This window comes from Astatotilapia calliptera, chromosome 20 (assembly GCF_964374335.1).
Source record: "Astatotilapia calliptera chromosome 20, fAstCal68.1, whole genome shotgun sequence".
NCBI classification, from domain to species: Eukaryota; Metazoa; Chordata; class Actinopteri; order Cichliformes; family Cichlidae; genus Astatotilapia; species Astatotilapia calliptera.
Window position 1 is genome coordinate 36,470,170 of NC_137441.1, and position 15,540 is coordinate 36,485,709.

The 15,540-nt window shown below is 41.6% G+C and overlaps 2 protein-coding genes across 7 annotated transcripts; both read left to right on the top strand.

The window, feature by feature from the left end:
• The first annotated feature begins 257 nt into the window (after nucleotides 1-257).
• Nucleotides 258-6,605, top strand: lad1 (ladinin). 2 transcript variants are annotated; one of them, XM_026153399.2, is made up of 14 exons: nucleotides 258-453; nucleotides 1,088-1,279; nucleotides 1,672-1,939; nucleotides 2,759-2,832; nucleotides 3,200-3,344; nucleotides 3,604-3,693; nucleotides 4,031-4,074; nucleotides 4,150-4,192; nucleotides 4,392-4,438; nucleotides 4,534-4,600; nucleotides 4,710-4,844; nucleotides 4,938-5,027; nucleotides 5,809-5,933; nucleotides 6,092-6,605. In XM_026153399.2, exons 1-13 carry the CDS (start codon nucleotides 416-418, stop codon nucleotides 5,899-5,901), a joined length of 1,326 nt encoding a protein of 441 aa, XP_026009184.1. In that variant the 5' UTR covers nucleotides 258-415; the 3' UTR covers nucleotides 5,902-5,933; nucleotides 6,092-6,605. The 2 variants fall into 2 exon arrangements, with proteins under 2 accessions (XP_026009184.1, XP_026009185.1); XM_026153400.2 differs by having other exon boundaries at nucleotides 262-453; nucleotides 4,395-4,438.
• A 150-nt stretch (nucleotides 6,606-6,755) lies between these two features.
• Nucleotides 6,756-14,705, top strand: tnnt2a (troponin T type 2a (cardiac)). Of its 5 annotated transcripts, XM_026153419.2 has the most exons (16): nucleotides 6,756-7,043; nucleotides 7,168-7,244; nucleotides 7,418-7,428; nucleotides 8,095-8,112; nucleotides 8,473-8,523; nucleotides 8,868-8,924; nucleotides 10,892-10,921; nucleotides 11,156-11,180; nucleotides 12,012-12,075; nucleotides 12,277-12,393; nucleotides 12,502-12,579; nucleotides 12,664-12,774; nucleotides 12,859-12,968; nucleotides 13,410-13,500; nucleotides 13,584-13,624; nucleotides 14,458-14,705. In XM_026153419.2, the coding sequence occupies exons 2-16, from the start codon at nucleotides 7,207-7,209 to the stop codon at nucleotides 14,489-14,491; spliced, it is 876 nt and encodes a 291-aa protein (XP_026009204.2). In that variant the 5' UTR covers nucleotides 6,756-7,043; nucleotides 7,168-7,206; the 3' UTR covers nucleotides 14,492-14,705. The 5 variants fall into 5 exon arrangements, with proteins under 5 accessions (XP_026009204.2, XP_026009206.2, XP_080151255.1 ...); XM_026153421.2 differs by lacking the exons at nucleotides 6,756-7,043; nucleotides 7,168-7,244; nucleotides 7,418-7,428; nucleotides 8,473-8,523 and having other exon boundaries at nucleotides 8,073-8,112; XM_080295129.1 differs by lacking the exons at nucleotides 6,756-7,043; nucleotides 7,168-7,244; nucleotides 7,418-7,428; nucleotides 8,095-8,112; nucleotides 14,458-14,705 and having other exon boundaries at nucleotides 8,183-8,523; nucleotides 13,584-13,628.
• Nucleotides 14,706-15,540: the final 835 nt, after the last annotated feature.

Sequence of the window (15,540 nt, forward strand, 5' to 3'; positions counted from 1 at the left end):
AGTTTGATTGCTATTAACTACTTGTTGTACTTGTACAGGTTTTCCTTTTAGCTACAGCCTGTAAGATCCACACAAACAAAATGAATACAAGTGTAAGATTAATTATTCTGGGATGTTTTATTGCCATTGCCCGAATAAGCGAAGTGTCCAGGGGCGGGAAAGGAGTGCCAGGTACAGGTATTACGCTTTCCACACTTCCACCATACAAGGTGCTCTCTGGCGCGCGCTCTCCCCACCCCTCACTCAGTCTGTCAGGTGGGGAGCTTACCTTTGTGGTCACGTGACGCGTCTGTGCGCTGCACCGGGCTAAAGGTGGACTGCTTTGTGCCGCGGTGACTGTAATTGGACTGCCGTCGTCTGAGTGTCAGTCGACTTCGTCTGTGATCGTAGCTGGAAACTATTTTATTTTCTCAATATGTCTGTAAGTCGGAGAAACTGGTCGGCTTTGTCCAGGTAAGATTCAAGGACTTCTGGGTTTCTGTAGCGACTAATTACCTGTGTTACCTGCGTTTCAGAGCGATGCCCGCGCCTATGCTTTTTAATAGATGCTGGATGTTTAGGAACGCGCATAATTGTTGCATGTTGCAGGGTTTTCACTCTGGCAACAAAGCATCCCAATTTGGAAGAAATGATTTATTACATTCATATAGTAACTGTGTAACATGCAGTCAAACTGTGTCGGTTGGTGTCACTGTTATACTGTCACTTCTGCCTTTTTTTGCCCGTTACAGTCTAGAGATAACGGAGAGTTTTGTTCTGTTTGGCCCTTGTTGAGCTCAGTTAAAAAGGAAACACCAGCCTGCCGCTCTGCAGCTGGCTGATTGAATCCACTGATAATTCTTTTTAAACAGGATGCAAAATACAGCCACAAAAAGCGGTTGATGAACAAGTAAAGCAGGTTCCCTGTAACGCTTATTAATCTTTTCTTTTAAAGTACAAACCAAAAACAAATAGTGTGGAGGATCCACTCATCAAGTTCTCATGTACAGCACGCTGTTTTACATGTGTCCACCACCCGTTATCCTCACTGAGCCTCTGTTGTTTTTGTTTGTTTGTTTTTCCATATTCGCTGATTGTCTTGATTCAGCCTTGCACGACAGTGGACAATGGAGGACGAGGAGGAGGTGGAGCGGGAGAAGAGGAGGAGGGTGAAGAGCTCAAGCACCAGTGCTGACCAAGATGATGACTTCAGCCCCACTCCCACTCCTACAAACACATCTGCCAGCGAGAGCGCCTTTGGGACAGACTCCTCAAGTGAAATGTCCCAAAGCTCCAACAGGTTGTTCTCATAGTTTAGTAAAACAAATATGTCACGTTGGACTCATACGCTGTCTAAACACAATCCTCTTTGTGGACTTTGTCTGTGTGACTGTTTTGTTCTTTTGGTTTCTGAAGGCCTTTTTAGTGGTTTCAAACTAGCAAAGGGATGATTCTCACAGTTTTGCCCCATGGGAGTGTTTCTGTATACATTTCAAACCCATGAAAACACCTGATACTCACGCAGGGAAAGTATGAAATGCTGTCAGAAACCCCGACAGCTGAGTACCTGTCTTCAAAGAGCCTTTTATAATAGAAACCTGATCAGATGCAGGAATCTTTTTAGGTCTCTCTAGAGACCATTCATCACATGTGTTTGTCATTAATGTGCACATATGTACTGTTTATTGCCAGCATGGAGCAGGTACAGCTTGACTTTGTGGAGATGCTGCGAGTGCGTGACGAAAGGCGAAGGATGAGGCACGTGGAAACGTTGAGACAACAGAAGGATGGAGGGGAGGATGAAGCTGAGGTCAGCAAAGGAGGAGGTGCCAGGGTAGAGCTGCTGGGAGACATGGATGAAGAGAAGGAAAGTGTTGTCAAACCACAGCCACCAGTAAAAACATCTTCTCACAGTCCCACCAGCAGCAGCAAAAGTAGAACCAGCATCTCAAGCAACAAAGTAAGAAGGAAGTTGCTCCTTAATTTCTGGAAGAAAATCTAAAGAAAAAAACATCTCACAGATCTTTTAAATGTGCTTGAGTTTCACAAGACTGCAACAGTGAAAGTCTGTAAGTCAGCTGCCAAATAACGATGTAAATCGAGATTTTTCACGTGATTATTTAGAACTTTTGTCCACCTGGAGTGGAAGAAACAAGGTCATAACCTCAGTTTTGATTAAATGACCAACAGAGAGATTTTGTTGATTCTCTGAGAAACGTTACAAATGATAAAACATGAACTGACAGATCCTTTGACAAGAAAGCACCAATCTTCCCTCACACACTAAGTCATGACACCAGTAGCAGCACCCTGTACAGTTAACTGCTATCCCACACAGAGGGGGGAGTTAATTATTCTCTAGATTTTACAACAACAAACCGTTTTTTGTAGTGCAGCATATGATGTCATTTTTGCTATTAAAGACCAACGCTGGTGTGGGCATTTTCCTCCTGTGCTCACAAGAAGAAGTTAGAATCTACTTTTAACTTACAGCTTTAGAAAAAGAAGACAACCCTTTACTCCCCGTCTTGTTTCCGGACTTGAACTCTCCCCGCGAGTCAAGTGACCATGCAAATCATCTCTAAAGCTTTGATAAGACGTGCTTAAGGCCATAATTTGAACTTTATCTTTTATTACCTTCGCAGGCTGCTTTAGCTCTGTGTATCTGCAAATGAGGCCATAACCGCGCCGTGTTATGTAATGCAAGGTGTGTCGTCTGTACAAAAGCTTGTGTGCTATGTGCTCATGCTGATTGTCTGCCTGTTTCTTCCTTTGTCAGCATGAAAATGAAGAGTCATCAGGCAAAGACCCTGATCCAAAACCCTCCTCCAGCCCAGCTCGCAAGTTTGTCAGGTTAACAGTGACATTTCTTTTTTGCTGCTCTTTTGTTCTTTGTTGGCTGATCACCTAAAAGGATCAAATGCATTTTATTTAGATAAAGGTTACTGATTCCACAAATGGAAATGAAAGCACCAGAACAATGTAGAAATATAAAAGAGAAAACAGGACGTATAAGATTGTTTTGTACAGATTGTGAACCACATAAAGATAACCAGAGAATAAGATGGAAGAGTAAAAAAAATCTGCCTTCAGTTTTCACGTTAGACGCACTTTAAGATTTAATTTAGGCAACAGATCAGAGAAAACTGTACTTTCAGTGGTCACTAGTTCCTTTCTCTTCAACTTCTCCTTAAACTCACTTCTCTTTCTTGCCTTTCAGTTCTGTCTCCATCTCACTTGACAAGAGTCCATCTGCCAGCGGGCGCACAACTCCCATGAGCCCCGGTTCTCCGTCAGCCCCCTGGTCACCTCGCGAACACTGGACTTCCCCCCAAAGCCCTGTTCACAATGGGGACACAGAGGAGGTAGTTCACCACACACACTCGCACAAAGAAACACAAACACAAATAAACTGACATGTTCGTCTCAGCTTCAAGCTTTGCTTGTCAAATGCTGTATAAGGCCAGGTAAGCACTGACGCTGCATCTTATCAATCCAGTGTGGGCACCAGCGCCCTCTGGTGTTATAAAGAGTAAAGGTTCCTTATGGCGGTAAAAACAGTCTTGGCTCCAGAGAGGTACCTGCAGCTAAACAGCAAACCTAAGTTGTTTTAATTTCTCTCAGACCGGCGTGAATCGCTCCACCAGTGGAAACTTTGAACAGGCAAACAAACCTGCCTTCATCAGACAGAGCTCCAGGACTGTATCTTTCAGGGTAAACACTGACACACACGCACACACAAATACATGCACGAGGACACAAAACCATTCAGGCATTCTTCCTGGCAAACGTCAGCATGAACTTTTGCCAATTTGACTGTTAAAACACGATTTTATCTGCCGTCAGCTTTCAGAATATCAGTTCAGGATAATTTGCTTGTGCCAGTCAAGCTTCCAGCTCATGTTAATAGCTACATGAATATTGACCAGCTCTTACTGCTGACTGGTTGCTTTGTTAACACCCAAACACATCCCCGTGCAGAGGATTATTGAGCAGGTCACTTGCTGTAAGTGCCGCTAACACGCACTCACACAGGCTCGGTCTTCCACAGATGATGAGAAAGAAAGAAGAGGATCCTTCGCCGCTCCAGAGGAGGTAAGGAAACAGCCTTGTGTTCATTTTGTATCAGCCTCGCTTAGTTGGTTTGCTGACTTGCTTCTTCTGTTGTAGCTCCAGTGTGAGGATGGCCTCCAAGAAGTTTGAACCCAACACCGTGAGATAACTTTAATTGACTTTCACCTAATATGATTGATAATCAGTAATCATTCATCGCTTACCCATTATTTTCTTGTTTGGCACTTTACAAAAACACAATTATATTTACAGTTATAGGATTATGAGATCTGTAGACCTGCTAGCACTACACACAATGTTATGCACAATTTACAGTGTTGATTGTCTTTGTTTTGAAGCAGGACCAAAATGAGGATGAAAACAAAGCGTCATCTTTCCAGAGAAAGTGAGTTTGACAATTTTTTAATCTTTATTTATTTGTTTATATTTTATTGAGTGTAACTGATTACACTTGTACATTAATGTATTCTGTCTTCCCAGCTCTAGGCAGAGGATTTCATCTAGATCCATCCAGGAAAAGATGGAGAGGCTGGCTCAGGCAGCGCAGGTCAGCCTCTCAGCCCTCCATGTACTAAAGGGGAAATTATGTTCCTGTGTTCTGTAGCAAACATCAACTGTCAGTCGCCAATGGTCTTCTCTTGGCTCTTCATCCACAGAAGTCCGAGCTGACGCGATTCCCAGATGTCACCCAGAGGACTCTGGTCCTGCTGGAAGAAGTGTCCAGGAAGAGAGAGATCTTTGAGAAGGAGCAGCAGGTGCAGAGCCCCACCAGCCCCGGAGTTTCCAAACAGGTACACTCATCATTCGCCCAAAAGCTCTTTTCAGTATTAGATGTGTGCGTAGCGTTAGTTAACAAATGATTTTGTAACTGTTGTTGATTTCAGGAAATTAGAGGCTTGACATCAGGAATGTCAGAGCGGATCAACCGCTGGCTCCACAAGAGCAACAAAGCTGGGTCTTCGCACAGTCCTGCTGTAAGTGCAGTGTATGGAAGCCAGGGGGCAGTATTACTCTTTGAGCTGTAAGTCCTGGCTGAGCAGGACGTAGTTCGTTGTTTGTGTTGCCTACATTAAATTAAAGAGTTTGCCATTATGTAGGTAACTACGTAAAACGCATGACTGTCGTTAATCGTGAAGAAAGTTCTGATCAATTAATTCTTTTTAAACACAGATTTTTTTCTACTCTGGTAAACTCAGTAAAGTCATTTATGGGAACGTTTCATTTAATTTCAAAAGTAGCTCAAAGAATTTGATCTTAAGAATTTAGAGTTGGATGTTTAACTTAATTAAGCTGTTCAGAAAGCTTCATACGACATACCCAACTTGCTGTTAGATTTAGCAGTGCATGTTTTTGGCTGCAGAAATCTTATCTTTGTTATATCTGAGCAGAAACAATATCTATCTGGGTAAATTCATAAGCACACTTTAAAGCAGAGGGTCGCCTACAGAAACACTGGCATGACTGACTTCGTGCTAATCTGTCCTAACATCACTTTTGTCAGAGTAGAGTGACCCGTTCCTCCTGCTTTGTGCCATTGGCTTTTTAGCAGTTATCTACTGAGCATGAAGAAATGCTTAAGTCAGTCCAAATTGTCAGACGACATAAAGACCATTTTAGGGTGTGTTTACAAAACTATTTGCCCCGTAAGAGGTCCCTGCTTCAGAAATATTTCAAGACTCCAGATTTAAAGAGTGTTTTTTTCTTTCTCTTCACTGTAATAAGAACTGATATATTGATTCTGTTTCTGATTTGTAGGATTTGAGACATGTGGACATTTCTAGTAAGAGGAGCCTGTTTGAGAATAGCGGTGAAGACAGTGTCTCTAAATCCAGCCCTGGAAAAATCTGAAGTGAAGGAAGTTTATTTATAATGTCCAACAGGTAAGGATACAAGTGCTACTGAGTTAGTCTTACATGCTGTGGAGGCAGATTTACCAACTCCACAAATGAAGCAAACAAGAGGAAGCCGTACATGTTTCACTGAACTTTAAAGGCGCTCCTTCAATTATAAATTGCTCTTATTGTGCTTGTATTTGCAGGATTGCAGGATTTTAAGATGGCGAAGGGAGAGGCAGAGATTTGGAAGATTAACGGATTTGATGACTGAGTGATTTTTTTTCCCCTTTGCCGTCAAAGCACAAATGTAAAACAGGCAGGAGGAAGAGAGAGAAATGGCCTGTTGGGTTGTATCTTTAGAGGACTGAAAAGGAGGAAACTGCTTTTAAAGTTAAAAAGCTTCTATCTTACACTTTTGCTTTGTTTCTTTAAAAAATAAGTGTGCCTACTTTTAACATTAAAATACCCCCAAAAAAACGTGTCAGTGATGTTTTATTTGTTCGCCTTAACGTTGTGTAATTTCTTTGAGCACTTTAAACAGGTGAAGGTTTAAGGATTATATCTTTTACTGAATTACACTGCTGGGATTGCTGGAGTTGTAATATGTGTGTGTCTTGTTTAATTTGCCAGTGTAATTTTTTTCTTTTTTTTTGGTTTCATCTGGACTTGTGGACGAGATTCTGTCTTTCTAAGTAATAAAATGTTTTACTACCATAACTGTCTGTCACTATTTCTTTTTAAATAGCCCTGGATGAATAAACGCACTTTACCTTATCTCAGACCGGGATGCATATAGATAAGCGCTCCGTGCCTGTGTTTCGTCTACAACATGGTGCCATACAAGGAAACCAGAATGTGTGTGTGTGTGTGCGTGTGTGTGTGCGCGAATCAGCTGTCTGTGATCTTTTTGGCTCTGCAGCCCACAGTCATGCTCACGGCGGCCTTTTTGGGAAATGGTGATAAAGGAGAGTACATGCTATCTAGAAAGTTATTAATAACACAACAAGGGGTCCTAAAGCCTCATCCGCACAACACAGTCCGTCCTTCACCCGCTGACACTCACCCCACGCTCCCGTTAGAGAAAGTGGGACCTGTCTTGTGCTGCAAATCCACTCTCTCCGGGTCTCTGTCTTGATCCCTTCATCTGATCCTCAGGTACGATTGACTAACTGTAACGTAACGTGTGCACACGAAAGAAAGTGTTTTAACTGGAAAATATTGAAGCTTTTATTGATTTGAACAGAAAGTGAAAAATTCATGATTGGCTTTTTTTCCTAAGTAATCAGATTTGCTGCCGCGCACCTGAACGCGCCCTGTCATGTCAGACAACGAGGAAGTGGTGGAGGAGTATGAGGAGTAGGTTGGATTTTTCTTCTACTTAAAATACTTCTAAATGTATCCCGAGAGTACATCCACCGTTTGTCACTGACACGTGGTTTATTTGCAGCAACTGCATGATCATTTTACACTGTCATGCATTTGTCTTTTTGATCATAATAGTAACGCGCCTATGTGATTCATTTTCACAGGGAGGTGGAAGGTAAGACCTCTCATCATGACTCATACACAGCGCAGTCACTCTGTGGTTAAAACCCTGTTGTGCAGGCAAATGCTTTCTCTTGGCTAATCCGACGAGCGTGATGTAAAAACTGCTGTACTGTATACTCAGTGCGCTCTTATAAGGATTTAAGAGGAATGTAAAGACATGTTGCTAATTGTGTGTAGTTTGAATGAAATGTCAAGATCATCCATAAATCAAACGTAAATGTTCTGCCTGTTTGTCAACTCCTAATCAGGTGTAGGAGGAGGTTATTATATGTATGTGTGAGAGTTACAGAATTACCGTGTAAAACGTTTTTCATGGTGAGTTTAATTATAATGCAACACAAAAGCACAAATTATATGTGAAGTCAGGAATCGCTAGTGGGAAAGGTTTGCCTTAAGGACTTCCTGCCAGAAAGTTTTCTTTTCTATTCTTTTGTTGCAGCTCGGTGTGGTTTAGGTAAGGATCACAATCTGGATTAAAAATGAGCGAATCAAATGCTTATATTATGATTACTCGTAAGTCAGTGTTTCATTAGTTAGTATCATTAATTAATTTGACTTTGTGTGCTAGAAACAACAGTTTGTAGAGTTTGCACTTCTGATTATGTGAAAAGATTGTTCACGTGTTTCTCTCTGCGGTTTCTCCGGCTGCACGACACAGAAGAGGAGGCCGCTGAAGGTACTGACGGCGCTGATATTTATAAATGAGTGTCAAGGTCATCGATGAATGCTTTTGTCACGTTTCAATAGCACACATCAAGGGTGATGTGGAGGAGCGGTCGACAGCAGTTATCCTGAGAGTCTCTGGGATAAATAGCAGCGCTGTGACTGAGCTTCATCTATAAACACATTTAAAGTGATTGTGATTAATCTCACTTTGAAAGAGATTCTTTGATGTATTTGCTAACTTACTTTGCTTGCTCAGCTATTCTTATTTATTTAACCTCCTTACATTACTTTAATTACTTGACTTACTCTGTTTACTTACTTCACCTACTTCTCATCGCTTTGCTAACTACTTTTCTGCTTTGCTCATCAGAGGAGCAAGGGGTAGATGAGGAGGAGCAGGAGGAGGAGGAGGAAGAGGAAGGTATAATTGGGCAGATGTAATGTTTTTCCCCGGCACAGTGCATTGATAGCAACCTGAGGGTGAATTTGTTGATGTGGAAACCACATACTATGTTTGCTCGTTGCCTGTTTGTTTATAGAGCAGTTTCAGTCTAAGAAAAAGAAAACAAAACGATGTGGACGCAAAACATTCAACAGAATCAGACAAGACAGAAGATATCAGTTATGTTCACAGGATGACTCCTCTCGTCTCTTTCCCTGTGACTGTACTAAAGAGGTTATTGATCAGGGAGAGTGATTATTCAGGCTTAGTGAAAGTTAACATTCTTTCTGTGATAAGTCATTATTTGCTTCCTTCTCCACCAGAGGCTCCACAGGAGGAAGACAAACCTGCTGCAGAAGAGGAGGCCAACGAAGAACAAGGTAGACGTTACTAAAAACTTAATGCAGACTTTCCCCAAATGGGGGGGAGGCGCAGAGCCATTGCAGCAGGGGTGCGCGGTATGAAAAGGAAAAAAAAACAAACAAACAAAAAACAACAACGTTTGGACACGACCTGGGGCTCCCACACAAACGCAAAGCAGGAGATGAAGCATCGCTGAATATGTTTCCAAACCAACTTCATTCTAAGCCAAAGACTAGAAAATATGGTGAAGCAAATCTGCCCTTTGGCTTCACCTGCACAGGTGCGGAGGTAGGTCTCCCTGCAGGGTTGCTTTTCCCTGCGTGGGGAGCAGCGCTGGGCTGTTTACATCACGGACAAACAGGATCCCACAGCTGTTTATGTTTTTAAACCCATTTTGCACAGAGAAGCATTTTTTAAAAATGTATTGATCGCAGTGTTGAACATTATTACACAGGAAAAACAACCACGTGTAAAATAATGACACCGTGACGCCTCTGCCTTTGTAATGGAGGGACAGTAACTGCGTGTAAAACCTGCAGATAGAGACACAATACTGTTAATCTGACTGTCTGCTCTTCATCTCATGTAAACAATAACGTGGCGCACAGCGTGACGCGGAAAAAGGCACATACCTTTAACTTTGCGTGATGAGCTCTGTATTCCACGTCCACACATAAACGCAAAAAAAGGAGTTTTAAAAATCTCCGTTCTCGGTGATTCGAAACGCCGTTTGCGTGTGAACGAAACAGCTGCGTGTTCAGAAACACCCGTGTAGGTGCGGCCGCAGCGTAAAAGAGTTTATTTTATTACCTGTAATTTATTGCAGATTACTTGTATTTGCTTAATTGTTTACTAAATGTTTGAGGTGTAAAATTAACCGCAATGGAGCAAAATGTGTGTGTGTGGTTGGAGGATGTGTGCGTGCGTGCGTGCGTGCGTGCGCGCGCATGGGGGGAGGGGGGCGCGAACATTTTTCTTGTAAAACAAAGGGGGCCCAGCAAAAAAAGTTTGGGAACCACTGATTAATGGGAGAAATGATAGCTTTGGGCCTGTGTTGACAGCACAGTGAAGATGAGTAATGTCGTTTACCAGTAACCATCACTCACAGGCAGGGAGATAACATGCTATCTCAGACACATTTCATTTTGGTATGTGACAGTCTGCACTTGAGGATCAAGCATGCAGGTTTTCTTAGTCACACCAGAAGGGCCAGCTGGGCTGAGAGTAGTCCTCCAGCCCCTCCCAGCCCCAAGGCTTTCATTTCTTAGTCAGAACCAGGTGTTTTTCACTGTTTCGGTGTCTCACCTGCTCCCACTGAGATCATTTGAAATGGGAGGGATGTTAGACTTATTCTTACCTTTTGGCTCCTTTATACTGATAAACACCGTGTGAGCTGTCACTTTCCACAAAGACAAAAGGCAGGCGACTTGTTGACGTGCCAAAAAAAAAAAAGCACGACTACACCCTTCCCTTTACCAGTTCAGGTTCTAATTAACCAAGTTGGCAGCATAGGAAACTAGTCTGGGCCTATCAGCTGACTGGACGACGTTTTAGGTTTCAAGCACGGTCTAGCTGTCCTCTATTATTACGAAAACAAAAAAAGAACTTAGCTGCTTCTTTTGCAGAAAGCTAAACTAAAACGAAAGTTTTTCTGGCATTCACTCATAATTATTTGGGTCATTCAAAGGTCACTGATCCCAGACCTTCTTGAGAAAGGAACCATTTGCTATCAGTGCTTGCATCTCTAGATAACGTCTCGCTTGTCCCGAGTGCATTCATGCAATGTGGCACATGAAGCAACACTTCACAGATGAGCGCCTGACTTCCTCGGTGCTCTCTTTCAGTCTTTCCCGTCTTCTCACTTACGCTCTTCTGTCATGTGGCCATCATCACTCACTAAACGACTGTTTACTGTGGCGTAATGCTCAGTCATTTGAGATGTGCTCTCACAAACCCTCTCTCAAGCATGTTATTTTGGTTTCAGATGGAGAAGGCGAAGCAGAGGAGGGAGAAGGTAAGTGAATGGGAATCTCGTTTTGTGGCTCTGTTGTTCTTGGATGTTCTCCCTGACATGAATCACACATCATTACTTTTATTATTAATATCAGCACAAATGGTGTAAACAGACTTCAGTGCCATAACTTGCGGGGGGAACTGGCAGAATTTGTGATTTTGTGCAGTCTCATTATTAATGTGTGGTCTGCACTAACTCATTCATACTTTCTGCTTGACTGTCTTTCATTAACAGAGGAGGAAGCAAAGCCCAAATTCAAGTAAGTAAAACGCACGGATAAACACGTTTTACGATAGCATGGTTATGAGTAACAAACATACGACGCATAAATAAACAAAGAGAGGACTCACACCACTGTGATCCATTTGTTATGTATCATACCAGCAGCAAGCTACGTTTTCACAACTCAATGAGGTTGCTTGATACGATCCTTCTACATCAACATCTTAAGCTCAAAAGTCACAAAGTAATTTCGTTTTTACTTTGTTTTAAAATCCAGGAAGTGCCCCCCCCCCTCGATTTAAACTCAAACGGTGGAACGTCGTTCCCCTCGCTGCCAAATTAGCTCCCTTCATTAAATCTATTAAAACTCACTGCCATTTGAGTCTGTGTGATTCCTCATTGTGTATCCTGTGGCTTTTTAGAAATGTCCATTCCACCTTTTCTCAGCACGTTGTTTTTTAAATGTGCTTTACAAATACACTTGTATTGAGAGTTGCATTGACCATAAGTGGCCGTTTTGATTGTTCAGATTTAATTACTTTGATTTAATAAAAACATTTCCAGAGATCTCTTCTCTAGGCTGTGCCTCTCTGCTCCGGCACTAAGAAAAGAAAATCCCAATTTCTGTCTACATATAGTGCAGTTTGTAGAAACTACAGATATGCAGCTACTTCTGAGCAGCAACAGGCAGCAACACGTGCAAACACAGAGGGGACATTTGTTTGGCACATGCTTATTGTTTTTGATCCTCATTTGACACCAACTGTCATCACAACTCAATTTCCCTGTTATTGATCTTTTTTTTTAAACTAAATAGTTCTTATTTAACCCACGCTTGTTAACTTAATATCTTTTCCTGCTTTTTCAGGCCATTCATCATGCCAAACCTTATTCCCCCTAAGATCCCAGACGGCGAGAGGGTGGATTTTGATGTACGTGACACAATACAGTACTTACTGTGCATGGGCTTTTGTATCCTGGTGTATTATGTACAGGTCTCAGGGTGGAGTAGACATGTCTTCACAGCTTTCACTCTGTATTTTTCTAGCTTTCTCTAAGCCTGCTTTTAATTTAGGACCAAAAACAAATATGTGCATCAGTATAACATAGAACTGGGTCACTGAATCCAACAGGATATACATCGCAAGAGAATGGAGAAGGACCTGATGGAGCTTCAAACTCTAATCGAGGTTCACTTCGAAAGCAGAAAGAAGGAAGAAGAAGAGCTCGTTCAGCTCAAAGAAAGGATTGTGAGTGCCCCACACTACAGCCAGTCAAATGTAAACCACTTCCCACCTCAGACATTACAGATCTGCTTTAGGATCTGTTTTAATGAGATGTGATGATCTGTTGCTCAGGAGAAGCGTCGCTCTGAGCGAGCAGAGCAGCACAGAATTCGCAGCGAGCGAGATAAAGAGCGACAGAAGCGTCTTGAGGTAGAGTCCTGTTCTACGCGCTTTAACACGGTCTATAAAGTGGCACGCGTTTCACCTCGGATCGTCTTTCTCTCGGGGTTCTAGGATGAGAGGATTCGCAAGGAGGAGGAGGAGGCCAAGAAGAGGGCAGAGGATGATGCAAAGAAAAAGAAAACCCTCACCAGCCTCCACTTTGGAGGTTACATGCAAAAGCTGGTGAGTCAGTGGAGTTTTAACAGTGGGGGTTTTCAAAAAGCTCCACTAGTAACTTTTATAACAGAAATTATTTTATTTTTAAAGACAGACAAACGGAGTGGCAAGAGGCAGACAGAGAGAGAAAAGAAGAAGAAGATCCTGAACGAAAGGCGCAAATCTCTGGACATCGAGAACATGAGTCAGGAAAGACTCAAGTAGGTTCAGACGCACAGAGCAGGACTTAGAATCTGTAGGTTTGTTCACTTACAAAGAAATGTGGTTTCATTTTAATGGAGAGAGACGAATATGAACCAAAAATTAATCAATGCACTGCCTCAACTCCCTGTGTGTATCAAGAACACGTGTCCATTACATGCAAATCATCTGATAACATTTTGGTCATGTGGAGGTTTTATTTCAGGATTTTAGTTAATATTCTGTCTCCCTCCATTAAAACAAATACTACCATTAAAAATAGAGACTCTTCATTTCTTTGTAAGTAAGCAAACAAATTCAGCAGGGCATCAAATAATTATTTCTCCCACTGCATGTTTCATTATCTCACACAATAGCTATTGCATTTTTTCTTCACGACACACAAAATTAAAATAATAAAACAATGAAAATAATTCTCGTTATAATAATTTGTTTTCCAGAGAGAAAGCTAAGGAGCTGTGGGAGTGGATCCAGCAGCTGGAGGCAGAGAAGTTTGATCTGCAGTACCAGTTCAGCAGACAGAAATATGAGGTGCGCTCAGCTAATTGAAGAAACAAAGACACGGCATCAGTGAGACCTGGTCACAGTGTAACAAAATGTTTTCTTCATTCCAGATTAATGTGCTGAGGAACCGTGTGAGCGACCATCAGAAAACGTGAGCACAAGCTCGAAATCCCATTTTAATTAAAAGTTTAAAACATGTAGTTACCATAGAGCGCACATATGATGTCACACAGGTGTAACAAAATGCAACAGACAGGTGAGGTTTGGGACAATAACTTGATTGGAGAGTGTCAAGCTATGTGTGTGTGAGAGCATTAGAGTCATGGGAATTTAAAACTTATAGTGAGGCGGGGTTAAAAGAAAGAGAGAGGGAGTGTAACACTTTGTTAGTAACAATAACCAAAAAAAGTAATATAATTAACAAACAAATGCTTTAAGAGGTGAGGAGAAATCAAACAAATCATATATAATAATTAAATGAGTGATCAAGAAAAGAAAAGAGCAAGTGTGGACAAAGCAGCAGGTCACCACTGGAGAGGCCAATGAGATGAGTGAGGAGAGGCTGACTTTTAGTTGCAGCTATGAGTGAAAGCCCTGAACGGTCGTGCATCTCCCTTAGAGCGACTTGACAGAGTTTTGCATGAATCCCTTCTTCTGTGATTCATGCCGGTGTTTGTGGGGGAAGCTTTTTGTTAAGAAACGACCGTCTCTGAGGCCCAAGTGGAAAAGCTTTTTGTTTTCAGACTCCCTGCAGTGTCACCAAATATTGTGTATTCACAATCTCACAGCCGCCTTGTCCTAACTCGGTGAGCTGGCTGCGTTTGGTCATCTGTCATACCTGTCAGGGATAAAGTGAAAGAACATGATGTCACTGTTATTTTTGAACAGGGTGCAGGAAGATTTCAAAACGTAACCGTGCAACCTCGCTACGATCTGTGCCACATCAGTTGTGTCTGAATCACAAACGCTTCTGTTTTTCAACAGGTCAAAGAGGACCAAGAGAGGACTGAGGAAATAGATGCTGATGTGCTGAGTGACAAGTATTATCATCCGCCCTGTCATGCAGCCATTGCCTCAAACCAAGCCCAGGCTTTACGGCCACACCCAAGTCACACTTATCTTCTTACGGTTGCCTTAAGCACAGCTTGGGTCCAGTTTTCCAGCCTTATCTCTCGCTCTACTTTTTCAGGATAATGGGGATTTAAAAGTGTAAATAAACAGTCTCACTTTAATGACTTGCTTTTTGTTCTTCCATAGTGTGCATGAGTTGCTTTGTTGGCAATGAAAAAAAGTCATGCAAGACCCGATGACAGAAAGCTTAAAGCAAAGACATCCTCTTACTGAAAGACAGGCTCTAACATGACTGGAGCTGACATGATGCTTTTTGAGCTGACGCCCAGACATCCACCCAAAGTTCACCTATGAACACACCCACACTAAATTGAAAAAGAATGAATAATTTCCATTATGCATATTGCAGGTGGGAAAATCCTTTTTGTCCTGTAACTTCTCAAGTTACAGGACAAAATAAAGAACTGCCAGGTAATATTCAGAGTATGTTTTTTTTGAAAGAAGGAAGTTATAATTTAAGGGGTTTTTGTAACTTCAAAACAATGAAGGTACGTACTACAAGAAAAGGCTTTTGTGTTTCTGTTCATGGAGTGAAACTATGGAACAAACTGAATATGGAATTAAAGCAATGTCCAAACATAAAACTGTTCAAAAAGAGTTATAAAAATATGATCTTCTCGATCTATAAAGAAAAGGAAAATATTTAAATTAAGTGAATGTCTCTACTTAAAAACAAACAAACACAAAATTCATGATGTGATATTATAGTATATAGTATATCAGAAATCTGTTCACTATTTTTATTACAAATTATATCAGTAAGGAAGCTGACTAAATATTCACTGATAATTTATGGGACAGGGGTGGGATTAAATAAGTGTATACTTCTTCCCACTCCCTTTCAACATGTAAATTAATCAGAATGTTTTTTTGTATGTAATTTGTATAGTATTTTTTTCTCTCTTATTTCTTTTCTAAATGTACTTGTATATTGTT